Below are 22,486 nucleotides of genomic sequence, written 5' to 3'. Positions count from 1 at the left end.
CCAGGGATGGGGCGGCCACAACCAATCCAAGCAAGAGCAGGGTGAGCGCGTGGATGATCCAGCACCTCAATCCCAGGAGCCCATCAGCTATTAACACGTGCCCTTACCCAAGAGTGAGCCATTCACCTGGTTCAGGAGCGGGGTGATGGCATCATCAGAGCGGTCCAGAATGAGAAGCAAAGGAGGGACCTCAGTGCGCCGGAAGTCAAAGAGCTCGTACTCTTTGGTGATGACTTGCTGGGGAGAAAAGGTCCAAAAAGCCACCTGAGCTCATGTACACCTGCAAAATCTCCTCTTTGTTGGGATACAGGAGAACAAAAAGGGATGTCTGGTGAGAAGTAAGTGGTGCTGCTCTCTCGGGCTGCACTGCTGGTGAAGGAGGAACCCCTGCTCTCAAAAGCACCAGGGAACCTACTGCAACTGATGGTGATGCTGAGGGGAAATGAGGTTCTTCACCTGCTCTTTGGCTGGGAGCAGGCAGAGATGAGGGATGTGACCTGCCCAAAGCCACGCAGCACATGACAGAACTGATGTGAACTGGCTGAAAAAGGGGATTTCTCTCAAATAGATCAAGAGGTAGAAAAAAGAAATGACGTTTTAGTCCCTGCCAAAAATACTGAACACCTCTGCAGGTTCTCACCGGACCTTCACACACTCAGCAAGCCTCTTTGCTGGCTCCGAAGAGAGCTGGTACCGAATCATGGGACACTTCTTCAGGGACAAAAGCAGAGCTGTCAGCCCTTGAGTTGTCCTGGACAGCTGAGCTGGATCCCAGTTGCGACCCTGCAAGGAAAAGCTCTGTCATGGATCCACCATCCCCAAACTCTTCCTCACCTAAAATCTGATTCCTAAGCCTTAAAAGGAGCTGTAGTTTGAAGGAGCAGGTACAGTAGAGGCCACACTCTGCACTCCCCAGTGTCTTCTCACACAGACCAGCTCCCCTCTTCCAGACCCACCATCCCCCCAGCGCTGTGGCTGCTGCTCTCCCTCTTACCCACACAACAGGCCCTGGGGAACTTCTATCCTACCTGGCAGCAGCCCAAGAGGTTGAGAGAAAAAACGTGTGGATTCACTGCAATGTAATCGCCGTAGAACTCCTGCCAACAGGGAAAGCAGGTACAGTCACAGGTCCTGCCAAGCCACCTTCAGCCCCAGGGGTGCATGTCCCAGCCCCAGCCACGTCCCATGTCCCACCCCAATCCCCAGCAATGCACAGACATGGACTTGGATCATTTCTCCTTTCTCCAGCTGAGCCACACAAGTCCCTGCACTGCTGCTGCCAGCTCCATGCCCATCTGCCATGTACACGTTTAGTGCGTGGAGCTCTTTGTCAGCACCACAGACGTGCAGCAGCCCCATGAAACACAGGCAGCAGCAGAGCCAGGAGTGGCTCTGAAGGCTGCAGGGCAGAGAGGAACCAGGGAGCTCTCCTTCTCCCTTGTAATCCACATCTGTGTTCATCTCTTCTCCCATGGGAGGCTGCTGAAGCACTGCTGCACGCTTTTCACGCTGTTCCAGAGCCACACTGCCCCACCTGAGCTTTTACCTTGTGTGCTGCTTTGGGGATAGAAGATCTACTAAAAAGAGCCAAAACAATCCCCTCACCTGAACTTCAGCCACAACCTCCTGTTCGTCAGCCTCAGCTAAAGACTTGACATCACTCTTACTGATCACGTTGCTGAAGTCTGGAAGAGAACAACGGGGAGAGAACAGTCAGGCTCCGTGTGGGACATGGAACACACAAGAACACCATGGAATGCTCTCGCCAGGCTTTCCTATGGCAAAACCGAGCCCAAAGCAGAAGCACCACGGCCCTTCTGGCAGCACCGCAGAGCGGCAATGACATCTAGAGGCCACTTCAGCTCATCTCCCCTAACATCATCCGCTGGGACCGGGGCTGGAGGACTCCCCTGCAGCACAAAACCTGCTGAAGCTGCTCTGCTTTGCTTTTATTTGCTTCATAACTTGTACCTGCTTTCGTGTGTGCTCTTCCTATCGGAGCAAGCAGGGACAGGCCAAGGGGAATGGCTTTAACCTGCCGGGGGGAGACTGAGATGAGCTCTTAGGCAGAAGCTCTTCCCTGTGAGGGTGCTGAGGCGCTGGCACAGGGTGCCCAGAGAAGCTGTGGCTGCCCCATCCCTGGCAGTGCTCAAGGCCAGGTTGGACACAGGGGTTTGGAGCATCCTGCTCCAGTGGAAGGGGTCCATGCCTGTGGCAGGGGCTGGAGCTGGATGAGCTTTAAGGTCCCTTCCACCCCAACCCAGTCTGGGATTCTACAGTTCTACAATACAGATGTGGGACAATGGGGCTGCTCCCATGGACAGGCCTTTACTAAAATGCTAAGAACACGTGGATTCTAGTTTTCATGCTCTTTAAGTCACCAAATTCTATTAGGGAAGGGTACATGGCTATGAGATTAAACTGAAGCAACATAAGAGATCTTTACAAAGCAACACCATAAATCTGCATTCCTTCCATACAACTCAGCCCTAAACATTTCTGGGATTCTAATGCTTCACGTTGCTCTCTGGCAGGTTAAAGCCATTCCCCTTGGCCTGTCCCTACATCCCTTGTCCCAAGCCCCTCTCCAGCTTTCCTGCAGCCCCTTCAGGCACTGGAGCTGCTCTCAGGTCTCCCCTTCAGGAGCCTTCTCTTCTCCAGGCTGCCCCAGCCCAGCTCTCTCAGCCTGGCTCCTATGGGGGCTGCTCCAGCCCTCGCAGCATCCTCTACTGCAGTCAGTGCCGCTGGGCAGCGCTGCAGGCCAGGGCACACACTCACAGATGAAGTAGATGCTGTACTTGGGCCTCCGCAGCTCCTGGATGAGGAACTCCACGTTCTCCTGCATGAAAACGGCACCAGGGAGGGGGCATTTAGGAAAGGCGGTGTGCGAGGGGCCGGGGCTGACCCGCACCGCCCCCGGGAGCAGGGCCCTACCTTGGTGGGCCGCAGGAAGCAGATGGCCTTGAGGTGCTTCATGGGCTCCCTGTTGGCGGAGTCCAGCCGCTCGAAGAGGTACACCTCCTTCTGCAGGATCTCGGACTGCGTGTACACCATGCTCACCACGCCGGTCTGCGGGCGGGAGCAGCGGCGCCGGTCACCGCGGGGCTGGGTCCCGCCGCTCCGCTCCCCACCCGGCCCCGCCGCTCACCGTCTCCCGGTCCATGAGCAGCACCTTCATGCCCGGCCCGCTGTCCTCGATCATCTTGGACACGTACTGCTTGACGGCCAGCACCGCGTTCATCTCGGCCCCGTTCGGCCCCGTTCGGCCCGGCCGCGCCGCGCTGCCCGCTGGGAGCTGTAGTCCGGCAGCGGGAGAGCGGCGCGATGGGGGGGGGGGGGGTGCGCACAAGGACTTTAACTCCCAGCAGCCACCGCGGCGCCTCCCGCCGGCCCCGCCCCCGGGGCACCCGGAAGCTGCCTCAGGGGAGCCCGGCCCGGCCCGGCCCCTCCGCCGCTCGCCTCGCTGAGGGCGGCCCCTTTGGGTCGGTTGCGGCCCCGCAGGTTGGTTTGGAAGGGATGGAGTTTAAAGCTCGCCTAAAGCCACGGGCAGGAGGAGCTGCTCGAGCTGAGCTGGGAGTCACGGGGGTGGGGGTAAAACTAGAGCAAAGGGAAAAGGCACTTCACTGGGTATGGGGAGGAGGAAAACCCGGCCCAGAACGCAGTAACGCGGCTCCCCCCTCGCCCCCCGTTCCCCAGCACCCGCTGCAGCTGCCCCAGGCCAAAACAGACACCTGGAAACCTGGCGTTTGAGGTCCCAGTTCAACGTGTTCGTGGACAGACCCTGCTGGAAGGAGAGGCCGTACCTGTGCCGCCCGCACCTCCCTCGCAGAGGCAGCCAAAGGGGCCACTTGGGCTCTGCTCTGGTGCCGCTGGCTCAGGTCAAACGTGTCGTGCACTGCCCATCAGCCATGTAAAGGGCATGACCGACAGCAGGCGACGGTCAGGGAGCTCCCAGGTCCAAGGGGAGCCTCGGGAAAGGCCCAGGTTGGGTTTCCCTGCAGGTCTCAGGGCCAGCAAGAGGGTTCCCGAGCAGGTAACCATGAATTCAGCAGTTGGGATTGCCCGGGTGCTTAAACCAGCCCTGCAGGAGGCTCAGGCCTGCAGGACGTGACCCCTAACTAAAGCACAGGAGAAAAGGGGAGGAGGGAAACTGAGGCACGGAGCAGCCCGAGCTTGGGCTGCAGGAAGCAAGCAGATGTGGAGGGACTGGGTGGGTGCTGCTGTAGCAGACACTGGTTGTGATGGTTCCCCTGAGCAACTGCATCCTTCTGTATTCAGCCGGGCTGGCAGCTTCATTCAGGAGCAGGGGTGATGAGATGAGGTGAGATGTCAACCACAGAGCGGCCTTAAGGCAGAGTGAGGAGGAGGAGGTGGAGCGCCAGGGCCACGAGCACGATGGTGGTGGTGCAGGAGGCAGCACTGGAAGACTCACCTGGAGGCAGAGGGAGGGCTGTGAGCTGCCGAGCCCTGGCAGGGGACCCCCAAACCCCTGCTCATACAAGCTGCTGCCAGCCACCAACCCACCAGAGCCATGGGCCACCTCCAGCCTGGCAGGGACCCGCTGTCCTCAGGGTTTGCAGCCCATCCACCCAAGTTCTGCCCTCTATGCAGTACCTGTCCAGGAGCATGGGTGCGTGTAGATCAGAGAGGCGTTGTTGGAGGACACGGGGTTGCTGACCTTGCAGGTGTAAGTATCTGGTGAGGAGCTGAGGAGCACGTGCAGCTCAGAAGCACTGATACGCTTCATCTGGATCTTGGAGTGGGAGATCCACTCATAGGTCACTGCTTCGAGCCCCACTGAGCACTCCAGGGTTGCTTCGCACTGCTCCAGGTCACCCCTGATCACTTTGGCATTCACAGTGGGCTTTGGGACCAGCTCTGCAAGAGGCACCAGGATGTCACAGCCTCCCCCTTGTCCCGTCGTGGGATGCTGTGACAGCCCTCCCATGTTCCCAGCTCACCGTACACCGTCAGGAGGATGCTCTCAGTGAGCCCCTTGCCCGTCTCATCCTCCATGTACAGCTGGTACACGCTGCTGTCGCTCTTCTGCAGGCGGCTGATCTTCAGGGTGTTGTTGGAGAAGAGCTCCAGGCGCCCCCAGTAGCTGTTGTTGCAGTACCAGACCTCCCCGCTGCCGTCCCGGCCGGCCAGTTTCAAGTTGTTATTGCGGCGCCAATGGACTTCGTGGTAGGAGATTTTGCTTTGCAGGCTCGGACTGAGATATGCCACCCCATGAACGGCCCCAACCACCTCTAATGGTGGCTTCTGGTGTGCCTGGGATGCTGGGAAAGTGGAGACCAGAGCTGCTTGGCCAGCTTGGACAAGGGGTGATGGGTTCAGACTTCAACAGGGGAAGTTCACATTGGAGATAAGGAAGAAGCTCTTCCCTTTGAGGGTGCTGAGGCGCTGGCACAGGGTGCCCAGAGAAGTGGTAAATGCCCCGTTTCTGGCAGTGTTCAAGGCCAGGTTTGACAGAGCCTTTGGTGACCATGGTTTGGTGTGAGGCATCCCTGCACATGGCAGGGGCATTGGAACTGGATGATCTTATTGTCCTTTCCAGCCCAAATTCTATGCTTCTGTGTTTCTAAATTACAAATAACCCATTTGCTCACTGATTCATAGAATCATTATGGAATGGTTCTGGTTGGAAGAGACTTTCAAAGCTCATCCAGTCCCAACCCCTGCCATGGGCAGGGACACCTTCCACTAGGGCAGGCTGCTCCAAGCCCATGTGTCCAACTGTCGTGGTTTAAACCCAGTCAGCCACACAGTTTCCGCTCCCCCCTCCTCTTTCTTTCCTTCCTTCCCCCCCTCTCCCCCTCCCCGGAGGGATGGAGAGGAGAATCGAAAGAATATAACTCCCATGGGTTGAGATAAGAACAGTGCAGTAACTAAGGTATAACACAGATGACTACTGCTACCACCAGTGATAATAATGATAAGAGAAATAACAACAGAATACAATACCACCCCGAAACGAGCCCGACCGAGCAGTGAGTGCCCTTCTGGGTAGCTCCCAGTTACCTCCCGGGCATGATGTGCTGTGCTATGGAACACCTCTTTGGCTAGCTTAAGTCAGGTGTCCTGTCTCTGCTTCCTCCCCTCCTCCCTGACAGAGCATGAGGCTCACAAAGTCCTTGGTCAGAGTAAACATTACTTAGCAACAACTAAAAACATCGGTGTTATCAGTGCTGTTCCCAGGCTGAAAGTCAAAACACAGCACTGCACAGCTACCAAGAAGGAGAAAGATCGACTGTTACTGCTGAACCTAGAACACCAACCCAGCCTTGAACACTGCCAGGGATGGGGCAGCCACAGCTTCTCTGGGCACCCTGTGCAGGGCCCCACCACGCCTCTGTGTTCTCTCCGCCACGTTGCAGAGGCAGTTGGTTTTGGTATTTCCTCTTCCCCACACTAAGTGACCACAATGAAGTTGTTTTTTCCGTCTGAGTTCATTTTTGTTGCTCCCCCTCCCTGACCCAGAGCAGCTCCTCACCCCCAGCTCCATGGTAGCCAGTGGGTCATTCCATGGGCACAGCACCGGCATGGGAGGAGCTGAGGTGGAGAGGGATACAGGGAGGGTTTAGCCATGAATGCATCCCCAGGGTCCCCACCCAACCCCAAAGCCATCTCCCCCCAGTGCAGCTCCCTCACTCCAGGAAACCCGGCACCATACCTTGCGTGATGCAGAGGAAGAAAAGCAGCACCACTCTGCTGTCTGCATCCAAACCCAAACTCCAACATGCAGTGGCTCCCCAAGGACCCCATGAACCAGCCTGCGCCATGTGATCCGCTTTGTAAACCCCAAAGGCACATGCGCAGTTTCTTAAAACGCTGTTCATGCGCAGCAGCCCCAAACCTCCCCGTGGACACCACGTACAGCACCCCAAGGACCCCGACTCCCATCACCACCACTGCGAAGGGAAACGAAACGCAGACCCCAGGGGTCTCCTCTTCCTTTACAGCTGCTGACACACAGGGATCCCATTTAGAGTCATTTAATGGTCTGGGTGGGAAGAGACCTTCAAAGCTCATCCAGTCACAACCCCCTGCCACGGAGAGGGACACCTTCCACTAGAGCAGGTTGCTCCATGCTTCTGTTCATGAAGCCTTTGCTACAATGGAGTCGATACCTGGTGCAGGGGAGGCGTACTCAAACCCAAGCTCCTGCGCTGGGCTCTTGTCGTGGTTTAAACCCAGTCAGGTAACTTGTTCACTCACTCCCCCCCTTCTTTCCCTCCCCCTACTCCCGGAGGGACGGAGAGGGGAATAGAAAAGAATGCAACTCCCAGGGGTTGAGATAAGAGCAGTTTAGTAACTAAGGTGTAACACAGATCACTACTGCTACCACCAATAATAACAATGATAAAGGGAATAACAAGGGAAGAGAATACAACACCTCACCACCAGCCAACTGATAACTCACCCCCCAGCCCGACCAAGCACCAACCCATACCTCCTCCAACCCTGCAGTCCCCCAGCCCTTCCGGCTAACTCCCAGTTACATCCTGGGCATGACGTGCTGTGGTATGGAATACCTCTTTGGTCAGTTTGGGTCAGGTGTCCTGTCTCTGCTTCCTCACGGCTTCCCCTCCTCCCTGGCAGAGCATGAGGCTCACAAAGTCCTTGGCCAAACCAAAACATCGATATCAGCTCTGTTCCCAGGCCGAAAGTCAAAACACTGCACTGCACCAGCTACCAAGAAGGGGAAAAATGACTGCTACTGCTGAACCCAGGACAGCTCTGTAATTCCTGGTTTTGCTATGTGATTTATTTTGCCTTGAGTGGAAAGTATTCAAAGCAGAGTTGTGCTGCTGAGATGCTTCACCAGAGACAGCCCTGCAGAAGGGGGCAGAGCATCGGTTCCAAGCTTGTACCAGAGCTGCATCCTCCTACTACAGGTCTTTCACCTCAAAAGAAGAGGATCTAACCAGCAAGATGATTTCAGGTACAGTAACAGTGTCCAGAACCTCCCAATGCTGCGGGGCAGAGGCTGCATCCCCACTGCTGCCACTCCATTGCAGCATCATGGGGCTGGGACCCAGCATGAAGCCCCCCGGAGAGCTGGTGATGAGCACCAGTGCTCGCAGCCACGATGCCCATCAGTGCAGGAAACCCCCCAGTACTCTGCCCTGCTTTGGGATCTACAGCAAGGAGGAGGATGGGGTGGTCCTTAAAACCTCATCAAGGAAAGACCCAATCGTCCTCAGGGAAGTGGTGTGGACTTCAGTTTGCTCCTGTTCTCCCCATAGTAGGTGCTTGGAGATGGGAATGGATCCCCCAGTCCTGTCAGGGTCCCTCTGTTGAGGATGGAGCAGCTTCAGTGAAGAGCCAGGGATGGGGAAGGCACCGCTCACTTGTTCCACTGCTGGAAAAAGGTAAGAGAAGCTCAGCTGGTTCTGTGGGCTCAGGGGATAAATTACTCAGCACCACCAGAGCTCAGCCCACACAGCTTTAACAGGGAGAAGGGTTATTTCCTTTTGCTTTCTACAAGTTTTGTTGCTGTTTCTGTTTAGACAGCAGCCAGCCTGCACCTCATATTGCTGAAAGCTTGGAGACATTCCCCATGCTCCAGCAATACAAGGGCTACTGAAGTTTGCATGCGGAGATGATCCATGGAGGTGTTCAGAGGCATCACCCTTCCCCTGGCGGCATTAAGCTGAATAGAGCTTTCTCTCCTTACAAGCCACAATCTTTTCAGTCCCTGGATTTAGAAAACCCCACAGAAAACTGCAGGCAAACTTCAGTTGTGATCAAGTGCTGAGGAATGAAGAAGTGAGTTGAGGAAGTTTGGCTTGTGACTTGAAACATAAGCAGAGGAAGGGCAGGAAGCCCCAGCACCACTGGAAGGGCTGTAGGCTGGGAACACTTGTATAGTGTCAGGAGTCTAAGCAGAGTCGTTCAGTTGAAGAGAAATTAGAACAGAAACAGTGTGCATTCAGAGTCATGTCTTGGGTGTGAAGCTCCAAACGTTAAAGAAGCTTCGTAAAAGGAGTAGACCAAAAGGGTTGCTTTGCCAGTGCCTCTTGGAATATCGAGACATCGTGGATAACAGAGTGAGCTCCTGGATAACATCACCATTTGGAAAGTCACTGAACGCTAAGATTCAGCTCCCAGTTCACCACCACCAACCCCAACGTGCAAGAGCCCCTCGAGGGCTGGGGCGTTTTGAAACGGGTTTGGGCTGTGTTTCAGTTCCTGCAACGCGCAGGCAGAGGGCGCCTGCGGAGCGGAGCAGAGGCAGCTCCGCATCCTCCTCCTGCGAGCTGGACGCTGTGAGGACCCCAGGACACGCAGAATCCATCCGGCTTTACTGGTCCAGCTGTTCTGGTTGGAGGAACGGCGCCGAGATGCAGCAGAGCCCCAGGTTGCGTAGTGTTGGCTGGGTATGTGATGTGGTCCATGGTGTGGGGCTCATCCTCGGCATCCCCAGACACAGAAGCTGCAGGGGTGTCTTGACAGCAACAGAAGCAAGACACATCTCTGTCTCTGTGCCTCAGTTTCTGTGCCACAAAAGGAATAGTCCAGCTGCTTTTTGTCACAAAACATCAGTAAAAGAGGGTGATAAATGGGCTTGGTTGTAAGCTGTAGCTGTAATGGAGAGATCTGCTTGCCTGATGGAACATCAAACCACAGAAAGAGGGGAGATCTAAGATGAAATATTAGGAAGAAGTTCATAGACTGGTTTGTGTTGGAAGGGACCTTAAAGCTCATCTGCAGCCATGGCAGGGACCCCTTCCACTAGAGCAGGATGCTCCAAGCCCCTGTGTCCAACCTGGCCTTGAGCACTGCCAGGGATGGGGCAGCCACAGCTTCTCTGGGCCTTCTCCCTGTCCCTGCTGCTCACATGCTGGTGATGCAGCCCCCACACATGGGTGGTTCCTGGGCTGCAAGTGCACAAAATGAGGTCACCCTCCTCTTCTGCAGCACCAGCTCTGCTTGAGTCATGTCCAGGCACCCAAAGGAGCCTCTGCTAATCGCCCTAAGAACAGCAGCTGGGATTAGGTGCTATTCCTAGAGGGACACAGCTAAAAGGGGCCGCAGGCAACGGAGCCAGCGCACCCTCACTGGCACATCCCTATTTATAGACGACTGGATGAAGGAGTAAGTCCTGCCTTTCACTTCCAATTAACAACTCCCCTTTTCTTCATGGAGTAACTTCCACGTTTGTTGTCCTTTAAGCACTTTGATTATCAGCTGAAATCCCAGTTTACGTTGCATTTTGCTGACCAGAATCCTCTGGTTCCTCTTTCTACAGAGTGCTCAGAGGCCAGGAAGGTTTTTTGCCTGTCCAAATCCAGTGTGTGTGGTTTAGAGGAGGCAGGATTTCTGTAGGAAAACTCCAATTCCAGGCATCAGATTTTACTTCTCCTCTTCAAACTGACCGACACCTCATTTAAGGAGGTAGTGGGGGGACTCACAGCCAAAGGTACTGCTTTACATGCATAATAATTGCAAACTAAGTTAAACCCCAGTATTTAATTGCATCCTATTGTTTAGATCATAAATGGTTTAGTGTCTGGAAAGTACCATTTTGTTCTCTGTCTGTTTGCTTTGGAAATGCTTTTGTAACCATGTCAGTGATGGTTTTTTTTCAGCTAAATAATCCCAGAGTGTTGTCTCCTCCTTAAATACATCTTTGTCCTTAAAGGAATACTGCCTTCCTGCAAACTTCCTACAAGGAAAAGCCTTTCCACCCAAGAAATACCTTGAATTTCCCCGTTACACCCCCTCCATGTGTGTGTAGTGGGATCCAGGGACCACATCAACCAGTGACTTGAGTGAGTCCAGCTCTGGAAATGGGTTGAGAACAAACCATTTGCTCCTAGCAATGGGCACCTTCAGGTCAGCACCAACAAACTCCCCTTCCTCTTGTGTCAGGAAAAGGGCAGGAACATCTCTAAGTATAGAGGAGGGGGGAAAACCAGCTCACTGCAGGCAGAAGGGAGCTGAAATCCATGCAGACGCTGACAAATAGAGGAGTTGCCTGGAAACAGTTGTGTCCTGTGATGAGTTTCCTCCTCTGGTTTTCATTAGTACAGAACCACTTCTTTACATGTCCCTCTCCTGGGTGCAAGAACAGCATCCCAGCCCCTGGGCTGGTTTCTTATGGCTTGAGAGAATCCTGACCCTTTCCCTGTGCCTCAGGTCTTACTCTAAAGCAACGCTGGTGGCTGAAACATCTTGTGCCACAGCATCCAGGGCTCCTGCTCTTGGCAAAGGAATAAGGTTTGGATGAGTTTCCATCTTTGAAGCCAAAAATGAGTTGGCTTTCCTATTAGCTTTGTTTGTCAACTGCCATTTAACCCTCTGCTTTTCTCCTTGGGCTACAGAAAGAAATCATCACACCACGAGTAAGCATGTCTGTCATTCCTACTTCATTATCTGATGAGTAAATCTAGGTACCTCCATTTAAGTGCCTTGGGAACAATGTCTGCATCCATTCAGCTGCCCTGCAGTAAGTCTGGTGGGTTCCTGCTGGAACACAAGCACACTTCAGTAGGGGCAATGCTTTACTTCACCTCATTCTTTCGTCATAATCTGATTGTGTTTCCCATTCAACAATAACAAGGGGTGAAAAAAGGGGGCGAATAAACAAGTAAAGGTGCTTTTGGGTCCAGAATCTTCTGCGGTTGTCTTATGGAAACTGTGCATGGATGTCAGTTATGTGCCTGGATATCTATGTGTATGGATGTCAGTTATGTGTATGGATATCTGTGTATGGATGTCAGTTATGTGTATGGATATCTATATGTATGTGTATGGATGTCAGTTATGTGTATGGATATCTGTGTATGGATGTCAGTTATGTGTATGGATATCTGTGTATGGATGTCAGTTATGTGTATGGATATCTATGTGCATTGATGTCAGTTATGTGCATGGATATCTGTGCATGGATGTCAGTTATGTGTATGGGTATCTATGTGTATGGATGTCGGTTATGTGTATGGATATCTATGTGTATGGATGTCAGTTATGTGTATGGATATCTGTGTATGGATGTCAGTTATGTGTATGGATATCTGTGCATGGATATGGATGTCAGTTATGTGTATGGATATCTATGTGTATGGATGTCAGTTATGTGTATGGATATCTATGTGTATGGATGTGTATATCTGTGATGGATCTGTATGGATATGTGTATGGATGTCAGTTATGTGTATGGATATCTGTGTATGGATGTCAGTTATGTGTATGGATATCTGTGTATGGATGTCAGTTATGTGTATGGATATCTGTGTATGGATGTCAGTTATGTGTATGGATATCTGTGTATGGATGTCAGTTATGTGTATGGATATCTGTGTATGGATGTCAGTTATGTGTATGGATATCTGTGTATGTGTATGTGTATGGATATCTGTGTATGGATGTCAGTTATGTGTATGGATATCTGTGTATGGATGTCAGTTATGTGTATGGATATCTTATGTGTATGGATATCTGTGTATGTTCAGTTATGTGTATGTATCTATGTGTATGGATGTCATTATGTGTATGGATATCTGTGTATGGATGTCAGTTATGTGTATGGATATCTGTGTATGGATGTCAGTTATGTGTATGGATATCTGTGTATGGATGTCAGTTATGTGTATGGATATCTGTGTATGGATGTCAGTTATGTGTATGGATATCTGTGTATGGATGTCAGTTATGTATGGATATCTATGTGTATGGATGTCAGTTATGTGTATGGATGGATATCTGTGTATGGATGTCAGTTATGTGTATGGATATCTATGTGTATGGATGTCAGTTATGTGTATGGATATCTGTGTATGGATGTCAGTTATGTGTATGGATATCTGTGTATGTGTCAGTTATGTGTATGGATATCTATGTGTATGTATGGATGTGATCAGTTATGTGTGTATGGATATCTGTGTATGGATGTCAGTTATGTGTATGGATATCTATGTGTATGGATGTCAGTTATGTGCATGGATATCTGTGTATGGATGTCAGTTATGTGTATGGATATCTGTGTATGGATGTCAGTTATGTGTATGGATATCTATGTGTATGGATGTCAGTTATGTGCATGGATATCTGTGTATGGATGTCAGTTACGTGTATGGGTACCTGTGCATGGATGTCAGTTATGTGTATGGATATCTATGTGTATGGATGTCAGTTATGTGCATGGATGTCAGTTATGTCAATTGGCCACTCCATAAGGTTTTGGGCAAAAGTTGAGTGAGTTTTAAGGCAAGAAAAGCTCTTTCTTGCAGAGGCCTTTAAGAGTTGTCTTTGCAGATCAGTCCAGAGCTATCCCATCGAGCCTAAGTTAAGCCGAACAGACTTTGTGTCTGCAATCCTTGTGTTTCCTCATGGAATCATTGAGGGTTTGGCTTGGGAAGGATCTTAAAACTCATCTAAAGCCACGGGCAGGGACCCCTTCCACTAGAGCAGGTTGCTCCAAGCCCCTGTGTCCAGCCTGGCCTTGAGCACTGCCAGGGTCATCATCCTACGTTCCTCTCCACCAGTGAAGTGGTTCAGCACCACTGGCTCAGCAGGGCTCTGCCTCACCTCACTTCTTCAGTGTCTCAGCACCGCTCACCATCTGCTGCTCTGCCTTTATCCCCCTCTCCTCCCATCCCTGATCCTCTTTGTGGCACTTCTTTATCCAGCGAGTCACCGCACGCTTTAACCTCCATCCCTGCAGCGCCGGGAAGCACCCCAACGGTGCTGCTGTGTCCCACTGCCGATGCCCCTGGAAGCGTTTCCAACCTGGTGGATTCAATGCTTCCTCCTTTGCACAAACACTGCAGCCGGGAAAGGGGAACAGAACCCCCCTGGGGGGCCGGGGGCACAAACTGTTCTTTCTTTGCTGGCCCTTTCTCGTCCCGGCCACCATAAACAATCCTTTTGTGTGCGATACAAACAAGGCTGGGCGCTGGCGGGGAACAAAGGCGCGATTCAGGCCGGGATCAGCTGAACCCTGCGCATGATGCTGCTGCTCCCGGACCCCCAGCGCGGCCGGTCCCACCCAGGCCTGCAGCAGGGAGATGGGGCAGAGCAGCAAATGGGGCCGCAGGGATGTGCTGGCGGGGGGGGCTGGAGCATCTCCTATGGACAAGGAGCTGGGTCTGGTTTGTTGAAGAGCAGAGTGAGGGGGCTCCCATCAGTGCACAGCGATAGCTCGAAGGTGGTGCCAGGAGGATGGTGCCAGGCTCTGCCCAGTGGTGCCCAGGGACAGGACAAGGAGCAGCGGCTGTGAACTGAACCACACCAAGCACCACGTCACCACGAGAAGAGCTCAGTGCTGAGGGTGCAGAGCCCTGGCCCAGCCTGCCCAGGGGGTGCTGGGGGCCCCATGGACACGCTCTGGGTGATCTCCAGGGCTCCCTTCCAGCCCAAGCCCCAGGGTTCAGTGAGACCCCCAAGCCGTGGAGCCCCATTGGGATCTCCCACCACATCTCACAGCGGAGGCACCGGCACCACGGGCTCCTCGCACCGGGCACTGAGGAGCTCCACACTGGGGGCTCAAGCACAATGCAGGGGGGTTCAGGCCCCACACTGGGGGGGTTCATGGCTCACTTTGGGGTCTCAGAGCACAAAAAGGGGGGTTCATGCCCCACACAGGAGGCTCAGGCTCCCCATTGGGAGGGTTCGGGTCCCACATTGGGGAGGTTCAGGCCCCACATTGGGAAGGTTCAAGCCCCACATTGGGAAGGTTCAAGCCCCCAGTTGGGGGATTCAGACCCCACATTGGGGGGTTGAAGCCTCCCATTTGGGAGGTCCAGGTCTCACACTGGGGGGTTTCAAGCCCCACACTCGGGGGTTCAGGCCCCACATTGGGATGGTTCAGAACCCACATTGGCGGATTCAGGCCCCACACTGGGGTGTTGAAGCCTTACATTTGGGGAGTCCAGGCCCCACACGGAGATGGTTCAAGCCCCACATTGGGGGGTTCAAGCCCCACATTGGGACGGTTCAGGCCCCACACTGGGGGGTTCAGGCCCCACATTGGGGGGTTCAGGCCCCACATTGGGACGGTTCAGGCCCCACATTGGAGGGTTCAGGCCCCACACTGGGGGGGTTCAGGCCCCACATTGGGGAGTTCAGGCCCCACACTGGGGGGTTCCAGGCCCACACTGGGACAGTTTAAGCCCCACATTAGGGAGTTCAGACCGGGGATCCATGGGGCTCCCCGGGGTGCGCCGAGGGGATGGGGCCGGGCCCGGGCCCCTTTGGGCTCCACAGCGGCGGCTCCGGAGCTGCCCGGTCCGGGCGGCGGGGGGGAAAGGGCAGATCCTGGGCCGGGTAACGCCGGGGGCGCCGCGGCCCCGGAGCGCTTTCGCCGTGGGTGCGGAGCCCGGCGGTGACTCAGGGGCCGGGGCAGCTCCGCAGTCCCCGCTTCAGGGAACGGCTCTGCCCCGTCCTGGGAGTCGCTGACGCAGGGAGCGCGGTAACGGGCGCGGGCCGGGGCCTCCCGGGTCACCGTGAGCCGCGCGCGGCTGCGTTTGCAGCGCCCGGGGGGGTTCAGCCTCCGGTTGCGGGGAGAGCGAAGGCGCCGTGGTCGGGTTGAAAGGGGCGGAGATGCTGAGCTTGGTTGGAGTTGTGTGGATCCGCCAGTGCAGGGACTCGGCTCTTCACAGAACCGTGGAAGGGATCGGGTTGAAGGGAGCTGGAAGCTCGTCCAGAGCCATGGCAGGGACCCCTTCCTCTGGAGCAGGATGCTCCAACCCCGGTGTCCAACCTGGCCTTGAGCACTGCCAGGGATGGGGCAGCCACAGCTTCTCTGGGCACCCTGTGCCAGCGCCTCAGCACCCTCCCAGGGAAGAGCTTCTGCCTAAGAGCTCATCTCAGTCTCCCCTCTCTATCAGGTTAAAGCCATTCCCCTTGGCCTGTCCCTGCATCCCTTGTCCCAAGCCCCTCTCCAGGTTTCCTGCAGCCCCTTTAGGCACTGGAGCTGCTCTAAGCTCTTGCCTTCATGCAGCAGAGGGGAGCATCCCCCCCATGTCCTGCTCATGCTCTGGGGGTGCAGCCCAGCACACAGGATCCATGTCAGGGTTTGAGCCATTGTTCTGCCTTCGGGATGGATCAAGAAATTGCTTTGTAATTTAGCCTGAAAAGCACAAAAAGAGGAATTGATGCGTGAGTGATGATGAGGATATGGGAAGAGCCTTGGACGTGATGAAGCTGCTGTGTTTGTGTTGGAGGGTTTTCTATGGCTTGGAGGCTGCCGCCGTGTTCATCATCGCAAGGTTTAGGCTGATCTGGGTGTTGGAAGGGGCAGGGTTGTATTTGGAGCAAAGGGAAGCAGGTGATTGCGGCTCCGCAATAGGGTCAAGTTTTATTTAGCAGCAGTTAAACACATGAAAACCATCCCGGTTTTATAAACTTCCCTGTGCCTCTTACTTAACCGTTGCTTCACTCGTGCCCTGCCTCTTGAGCAGCAGCGGGTGTTTAAATGCACCTCTTCGCTGGGATGCCATCGCTGTCCCGAAGCAGCCCAGGGCACACTGAAAGGCTTCCGAGCTCGGCTTTGAGGCTGGTGCTTCCCAAGGTGGTCAAAGAGCTGCTTGTGCCAAGTGGGAGATGCTGGAGCCTGACCATGGGCTGCGAATATCCCTCCTTTAGTGGGCTGGATTCCTCCTTGCAGGGCGAGTAAAGACACTGGGGCAGGCAAAGTTGTGTAGCTGGAAAAGCTGAGCCTGATGGCTGGAATTGTCTGCATCAGGTCACGCACGATGCCTGGGTTCTTCTCCATAGAGCCGTGGAATGGTGTGGGTTGGAAGGGGCCTTAAAGCTCATCCAAAGCCGTGGGCAGGGACCCCTTCCACCAGAGCAGGATGCTCCAAGCCCCATCCAACCTGGCCTTGAGCACTGCCAGGGACGGGGCAGCCACAGCTCCCCTGTGTTCCACCACCCTCCCAGGGAAGAGCTCCCTCAGCTCGGACTCTTTTCGTCATGCCCTGGATGAAGCGGAGCCGCTCGCTCCGTGCCCACCTCGCACAGCACCTAAGTGGGAGCTCAGCGCCGGGGAGGAAGGTATTAGGTCAGGTCAGGCTCCGCGCTAATCCCGGCTCTGTTTTGGCTCTTCTCGCCTGCGTTAGGTAACCTGCAGTGTCAGGTCAGGGGTGCTGGACGGAGGCAGCACCCCGGCGAGGAGGAGCAGGAAGCAAGGAACCTCCGTTGGGGTCCTTCAGGTCCGGCTGGCTTGGAGCCCATCAGGTTTGCTCGGAGCTGTTGTGATGAGGCTGGGGAAGTGAAGGGCTTGGTGATGGCACCTCTGGCTTGCACCATGGGGCAGGGTTTGGTGCCCATCTGGAGGGGGTCAGTCCGGCTCCCTCTGTGGGTTCCCGGGTGGATGTGTGGTGCTGGAGTTCAGTGGGTCACATCCTGCTGCCTTGGGGGGGGGCTGCCTCCAAGTGGAGCTTTGCAGAGCAAGGAGGGGGATACAGGGCAGCAAAAGCTCCGGCAGGGGCAGGTCTCTGGATCTTGGCACCTCGGTTCCCATCTGAAGGCGCCCATTGGAGGCTCCCACTCGGAGGCCCCCCAGGTCCTTTCTGCCCCTGGAGCTGGTGGAGGTGCCCGGCCAAGGTCGTGCATTGACTTTGTGCTGCTGGATGGAGCCTGGAGCCTGGCTCAGGTCCTGCCCTCCTCAGCAGCCACAGGGAAGAGTCGGTGCAGTTCAATGCTCCTAAAATCCTTCTGGAAACACCTCTTTAAGTGTAGCAGAGGGCGCTGGATACAGGGAACCCACATCCCCTTTCATGATGAGTTCTGGCTTTAACCTTGTTGTGTTCTCCACGATCCCCTTGGTTTAGCGTTCCAATGAAAGCCCCTCAGAGTGATGATCCTGGAGCTGACATCCGTCATTCCCGTCCTGTGGCTTGGGTTTGTTTCCAGGGGAATGCTTGTTGAGGTAAATGCGTTGGGTGACTTCCCCTTCCTCGTGCCCCAGGAGACACAAGGGATGAAGCTGAGCACATTTCCTTGTTGGACCTTGCTTCCTCTTCACCTCCTCCCTCAGTCTCTCCATTTGCCTGATGGAGCCGGGGCAGGGAGGTTCCTGCAGCAGCCACGGAGGACGTGGATGCTCTGAGGCTCTGCTTCTGCTGAGCTCCTCCCAACCCCCTCGGGTCTGCCCCTGGTGCTGGGTTATCCTGTGGAGAGGAGCGAGGCAGGGAGGTTCACGTGGCTTTGGTGTGTTCCTTCTGCCTTCGATCATGGAATGGTTCAGGTTGGAAGGGAGCTTAAAGCTCAGCACCCTCCCAGGGAAGAGCTTCTGCCTGAGCTCAGCTCAGTCTCCCCTCGGGCAGGTTAAAGCCATTCCCCTTGGCCTGTCCCTCCATCCCTTGTCCCAAGCCCCTCTCCAGGTTTCCTGGAGCCCCTTTAGGAGCTGCTCTGAGGTCTCCCCTTCCCGCAGCAGAGGGGCAGGATCCCCCCCAAGCTGCTGCTCATGCTCTGGGGGTGCTCCCAGCACAGGGGGAGTTCTGGGCTCAGGCGCTTGCTGAAGCCAGGTCATGGGGAGCCCAAGTCCTTCTCCTCCCTTCCTCCAGCCTCCACCCATCCTGTGCTCGTGTTTTAGGTGCGCTTTTGGCATCAAGTGTTTCCATTTCTGTTACTCAGGTTTTCCTTGTGCAGGGGTTAACTAAACCCGGCCCCTTCCTCACTGCCCCTTCCCAAAGGCTGGGTCTCGTGGCCGGTGCTTTCCCGGCCGGGTGGATGCAGGTCTGTGTGGATGGAGGATCCCCGCGGCGCTCCGGGATGCAGGGCTTTCACTCTCTGCTCCGTGGGTGTGGTGACCAAGCGAGAAACCCTGTTTGTGTAAGGCTCAGCCTTGTTCCAGCTGGGAGCAAGGTGTGACTCACGGCTCCGGGTAATCTCCCCTCTGCTTGCTCCATGGGAAACGTCGCGGTGCTCCGGCCCTGCGAGCTGGGGGAAGCTGTTACAGACCCATGGATGGGTTTGGGTGGGGAGGGACCTTAAAGCTCATCTAAAGCCCAGGACAGGGACCCTTTCCACTGGAGCAGCTTGCTCCAAGCCCCATTGAACGCCGCCAGGGATGGGGCAGCCACAGCTTCCCTGTGCCAGCGCCTCAGCACTACTGACTAACACAGGCTCAAAGCTGGGAGGTTACAGACAAATCAGTGCCCACCTTGAGGTGTTTGTAACAAAGGTGAAGCCATGGGCTGTTGGTTAAGTCCACAGCAGCGAGGAGAGGAGAGGAGGAAGGGGCCATGAGCTGCTTGCCACACATGGAGGAGCCGGGAGGGAGCAGTGCGATGGCCACTGGCCCCCCAGGTCTTGCTCAGAGCTTCCAGCAAATGGTTTCAGGCTGATTCACTGGGGTTTGGGGTTTGTGTTGTCCTGTCCAGAGGGGAGGAGCGAGTTCATCGCTGCTGGAAGCGCTTCACCCCGTTCCGCTGTCATGCCCCAACACGCTGCCATACCGGGTCCTCCCGAGCTGGAAGGAACCAGCCCTCAGCAGTGGCTAACGAAGGAGGTGCTTCCACCATGAGAAAGCCTTTGCAGGCAGTGCAGGGTCTCGTACCAGAAAGCTCACCCTGAGAGATGCTGGTGCTGCCTCAACAAGTCCCCAGGCTCGCCTCGGGAACCAGGAGTCAAGCCCAGAGCCAGGCTCTTGGAGGTGCCGGGAGGGTGCCTGGATCTCAGACTAAAACCAAGGCAGCCGGAGGTGTCCTTCACCCTGGCCATCCTCTTCCTGCTCACTCGAGGGGCTGGACACAGCAACTGCATCAGGAAAGTTCAGTTTCAGCCCAAGGGAGCCGCTTCATTTGGTGTCAGAAGCCCTTGTGCAGCCTCACCTGGTCTTAAACTCTGGCTTTTAAGTCAGTGTTGTACAGGACACCAGCAGCGAGAGGACTTTCGTCATCAAGCGCATGTAAATACTCCCCTTGCACCACGTGTGTTCCATGGGCTTCCTGCTGCTTCTGCCAGCTGGACAGACTGAGAGCTGGGCTGGGGCAGCCTGGAGAAGAGAAGGCTCCTGAACAGGAGACCTGAGAGCAGCTCCAGTGCCTGAAGGGGCTGCAGGAAAGCTGGAGAGGGGCTTGGGACAAGGGATGCAGGGACAGGCCAAGGGGAATGGCTTGAACCTGCCAGGGGTTTGCTGCCCAGGACTCACCTATCTCCTGCCTCCTGCAACTCCTTCCAGTGTCTCATCAGGGTGAGGCTTAAGGAAGCTTTGGACAGCATTTTACAAGCATTAGCTAAGGAAATGTTGTGACATCCCTGCGGGGTCGGGGGTTTTACCTTGCCCGTTTCCATCCGTGCAGGCACCAGAATGGTGTTGCTTTTGCACCGAGGTTTCTGATGATGGCCAGCCCTTGAGGCTGACATTGCAGCAGCCTGCTCGGCAAACATCGCCATTCCCAGAGGTTTGGGAGTGTCGACGTTATCCCGTGCCTGCGGGGGACAGCCAGTGGAAGCGTGAGATGATGTAAAGAGGCTTCTGGGGATTGGAGCATCCTGAAAGCTGAGCGGCTTTCAGGCCAGCTGAGGCGGTGGATGTGGTGAAGGTGCTGCTGGTGGCCTGCTCATGGTGATGCCTGGAGCTTGCGTTTAACAAGGGTGTTTCGAGAGGAGGAGAAGCTGCAATAGGGTGAAGGTGGGTTCCACGCTGAGCTTTAGCTCATTTCTTACCTTTATGGCACTTGGTGGCAGATTGGAGTCGTGTTCAAAGCCAGGTTGGAATGGGCTTGGAGCAGCGTGCTCCAAGGCAGGGGTTTGGAACTGGAGGAGCTTTAAGGTCCCTTCCAACACAAACCATGCCGTAACTGATGTGAAAGGAGCGCGGGTGCTGGCGCTTGGGACAAGGGAGAGGAAAGATCAGCCCTGCAAAACGCCGCTCCATGGGGATGGTGACCCAGCAGATCCCGGGGGGAAGCGTGGTGCCGGGAGCTGAAAGGTGCCAGTGTTCCCTGCACGGCGGGGGTTGCTTGCCCCGGGAGCACCGGCAGCGGCTCAGCCCCGTGTCTCACCCGCATAGCTCAGCCCTTGCATCACGGCAGAGGCGTTGCTGGGCTCGGAGATTCCTGAGGGCCGAGGACATTGGGGTTCCTGCAGGCAGGAGTCACGCTCGGTTCACAGCAGCCCGGGCTCCGCTGTCGGCTCCAGGGCTTGGGCAGTGCCTGCCTGTGGACGGCTCTGAGCTGCTGGTGCTGCCGAGACCAGGAGCAGGTTTGTTTGCTCTTGAGCTTCTCCTCTTGGCAGGACAAGGGGCGATGGGTTCAGACCAGGACAGGGGAGGTTGGGGTTGGAGAGAAGGAAGAAGTGAAGGTGGTGGGGAACTGGGATGGGTTGAACGGAGAAGGTGGCTGCCGCATCCCTGGCAGCGTTCAAGGTTGGATGGGGCTTGGAGCATCCTGCTCTAGTGGAAGGGGTCCCTGCCTGTGCCTTCAGATGAGCTTTAAGGTCCCTTCCATGCTGGAGCAAACCCCATCAGCTCATAAACTCCTGCGGCTCCAAAGGTTTTCCCCTTTGGAAACAAGTCTTTGGTGAATTGTGGTTCCTGGTGGAGGGCAGCTCCTTGCAGGAGGTTGTGATGAGATGGATCATCCTCATCTGGGCTGGTTCATCCGCCACACCGTGGTTCATCCACCGTCCCTGCGTTCAGCCTCCCACCAGCACAGGGCCTCCACAGTGAGATCTGAGTGATCCACGGGAAGGAAGACATGGAGAAAAGGAAAGGAGGAGATCAGGAAGAGCACAGCTCCATGGGGAGCTAGCTGGAAGGAGGGACCTGAGTTACCATGCCAAGAGCATGAGGATTACAACCAAGGATCTGAAGCCTTTATTCTGCAGTGACCAATCCAATGGATTGTTCCCTTGAAATCAGGGGGTTTTCCAGGTTTTAAAGCGGAGGGAGAGGGAAGGAATGCACCGGTTTGGTTGCAGGGAGGTGGCTGAAATGGGATAACTTCTGTCCACTGGGAAGCTGGTGATGGGGCCGGGAGTACATCTTGTATCATCCCCCTTCCCCAAACATGCAGCATTCCATGTAAACAGCCGCTGCCGCTCCACGGTGTCCGTGCCAAAGAGTTTTAGTGCTGGGGTGGGATAACAATGTGCAATTGTGTGATTCCCACCAGCGGGGTTGCTCAGATAGCAGTCTCTTCCCAGACACTGCTGGAAGGAGGCACCAGCTTCCCCACACAGCTCCTGTGGTCCTCGGTGGGATTTGGGGGCTGTTCGTGCGTGTGAGGCCAATCCCAGGTGTAAAAGCTCCTGATTCCCAGCACAGAGCCGCATTCCCAGCTTTCAGTGTGGGATGTTGCACCCATTGAGGTGCTGAAGAAGGGCACCGGAGCTGGTGCAGGGCCTGGAGCACAAGTGATGGGGAACAGCTGAGGGACCTGGGGCTGTCAGGTGGAGAAGAGAGGGCTCAGGGGGGACCTGATGGCTCCCTACAAGTGCCTGACAGGAGGATGGAGCCAGGAGGGGCTGAGCTCTGCTCCCAAGGAACAAGGGATGGGACAGGAGGAAACGGCCTCAAGCTGCA

The 22,486-nt window shown here is 55.3% G+C and overlaps 2 protein-coding genes across 2 annotated transcripts in view; both read right to left on the bottom strand.

The window, feature by feature from the left end:
* The window catches only part of VPS45 (vacuolar protein sorting 45 homolog), a 36,067-nt gene extending 19,778 nt beyond the window's left edge, over positions 1-16,289 (bottom strand). The window contains exons 1-8 of the mRNA XM_057421837.1: positions 16,286-16,289; positions 3,149-3,242; positions 2,935-3,069; positions 2,779-2,839; positions 1,606-1,685; positions 1,029-1,097; positions 646-783; positions 127-237 (exon numbers count right to left, since the gene is read on the bottom strand). Coding sequence (XP_057277820.1) covers positions 127-237; positions 646-783; positions 1,029-1,097; positions 1,606-1,685; positions 2,779-2,839; positions 2,935-3,069; positions 3,149-3,241 — 687 coding nt within the window. The 5' untranslated portion in view covers position 3,242; positions 16,286-16,289. The remainder of the gene's footprint in view (positions 1-126; positions 238-645; positions 784-1,028; positions 1,098-1,605; positions 1,686-2,778; positions 2,840-2,934; positions 3,070-3,148; positions 3,243-16,285) is intronic.
* On the bottom strand, positions 4,332-6,785 carry LOC130605955 (CD48 antigen-like). The gene is made up of 4 exons (XM_057421850.1): positions 6,677-6,785; positions 4,962-5,282; positions 4,615-4,878; positions 4,332-4,432 (listed from the first exon to the last, which is right to left on the bottom strand). The coding sequence occupies exons 1-4, from the start codon at positions 6,783-6,785 to the stop codon at positions 4,347-4,349; spliced, it is 780 nt and encodes a 259-aa protein (XP_057277833.1). The 3' UTR covers positions 4,332-4,346.
* Positions 16,290-22,486: the final 6,197 nt, after the last annotated feature.

Source organism: Pezoporus wallicus, unplaced genomic scaffold (genome assembly GCF_028554395.1).
Source record: "Pezoporus wallicus isolate ANWC-B61680 ecotype Strahan unplaced genomic scaffold, APGP_CSIRO_Pwel_v1 contig_9473, whole genome shotgun sequence".
In the NCBI taxonomy this organism is placed as follows: domain Eukaryota; kingdom Metazoa; phylum Chordata; class Aves; order Psittaciformes; family Psittacidae; genus Pezoporus; species Pezoporus wallicus.
Note: the sequence above shows the minus strand (reverse complement) of the source record. Positions and strands in the feature narration are given on the sequence as shown.

What these genes read in the sequence shown, in the direction of transcription:
- LOC130605955 (XM_057421850.1), bottom strand. Translation starts at nt 6,785, where the DNA reads ATGGCGCAGGCTGGTTCATGGGGTCCTTGGGGAGCCACTGCATGTTGG. An exon ending in CTTCCTCTGCATCACGCAAG is followed by an intron (nt 5,283 to 6,676) that starts GTATGGTGCCGG and finishes CCACTTTCCCAG; the next exon opens with CATCCCAGGCACACCAGAAG. An exon ending in CATCCTCCTGACGGTGTACG is followed by an intron (nt 4,879 to 4,961) that starts GTGAGCTGGGAA and finishes TGCCTCTTGCAG; the next exon opens with AGCTGGTCCCAAAGCCCACT.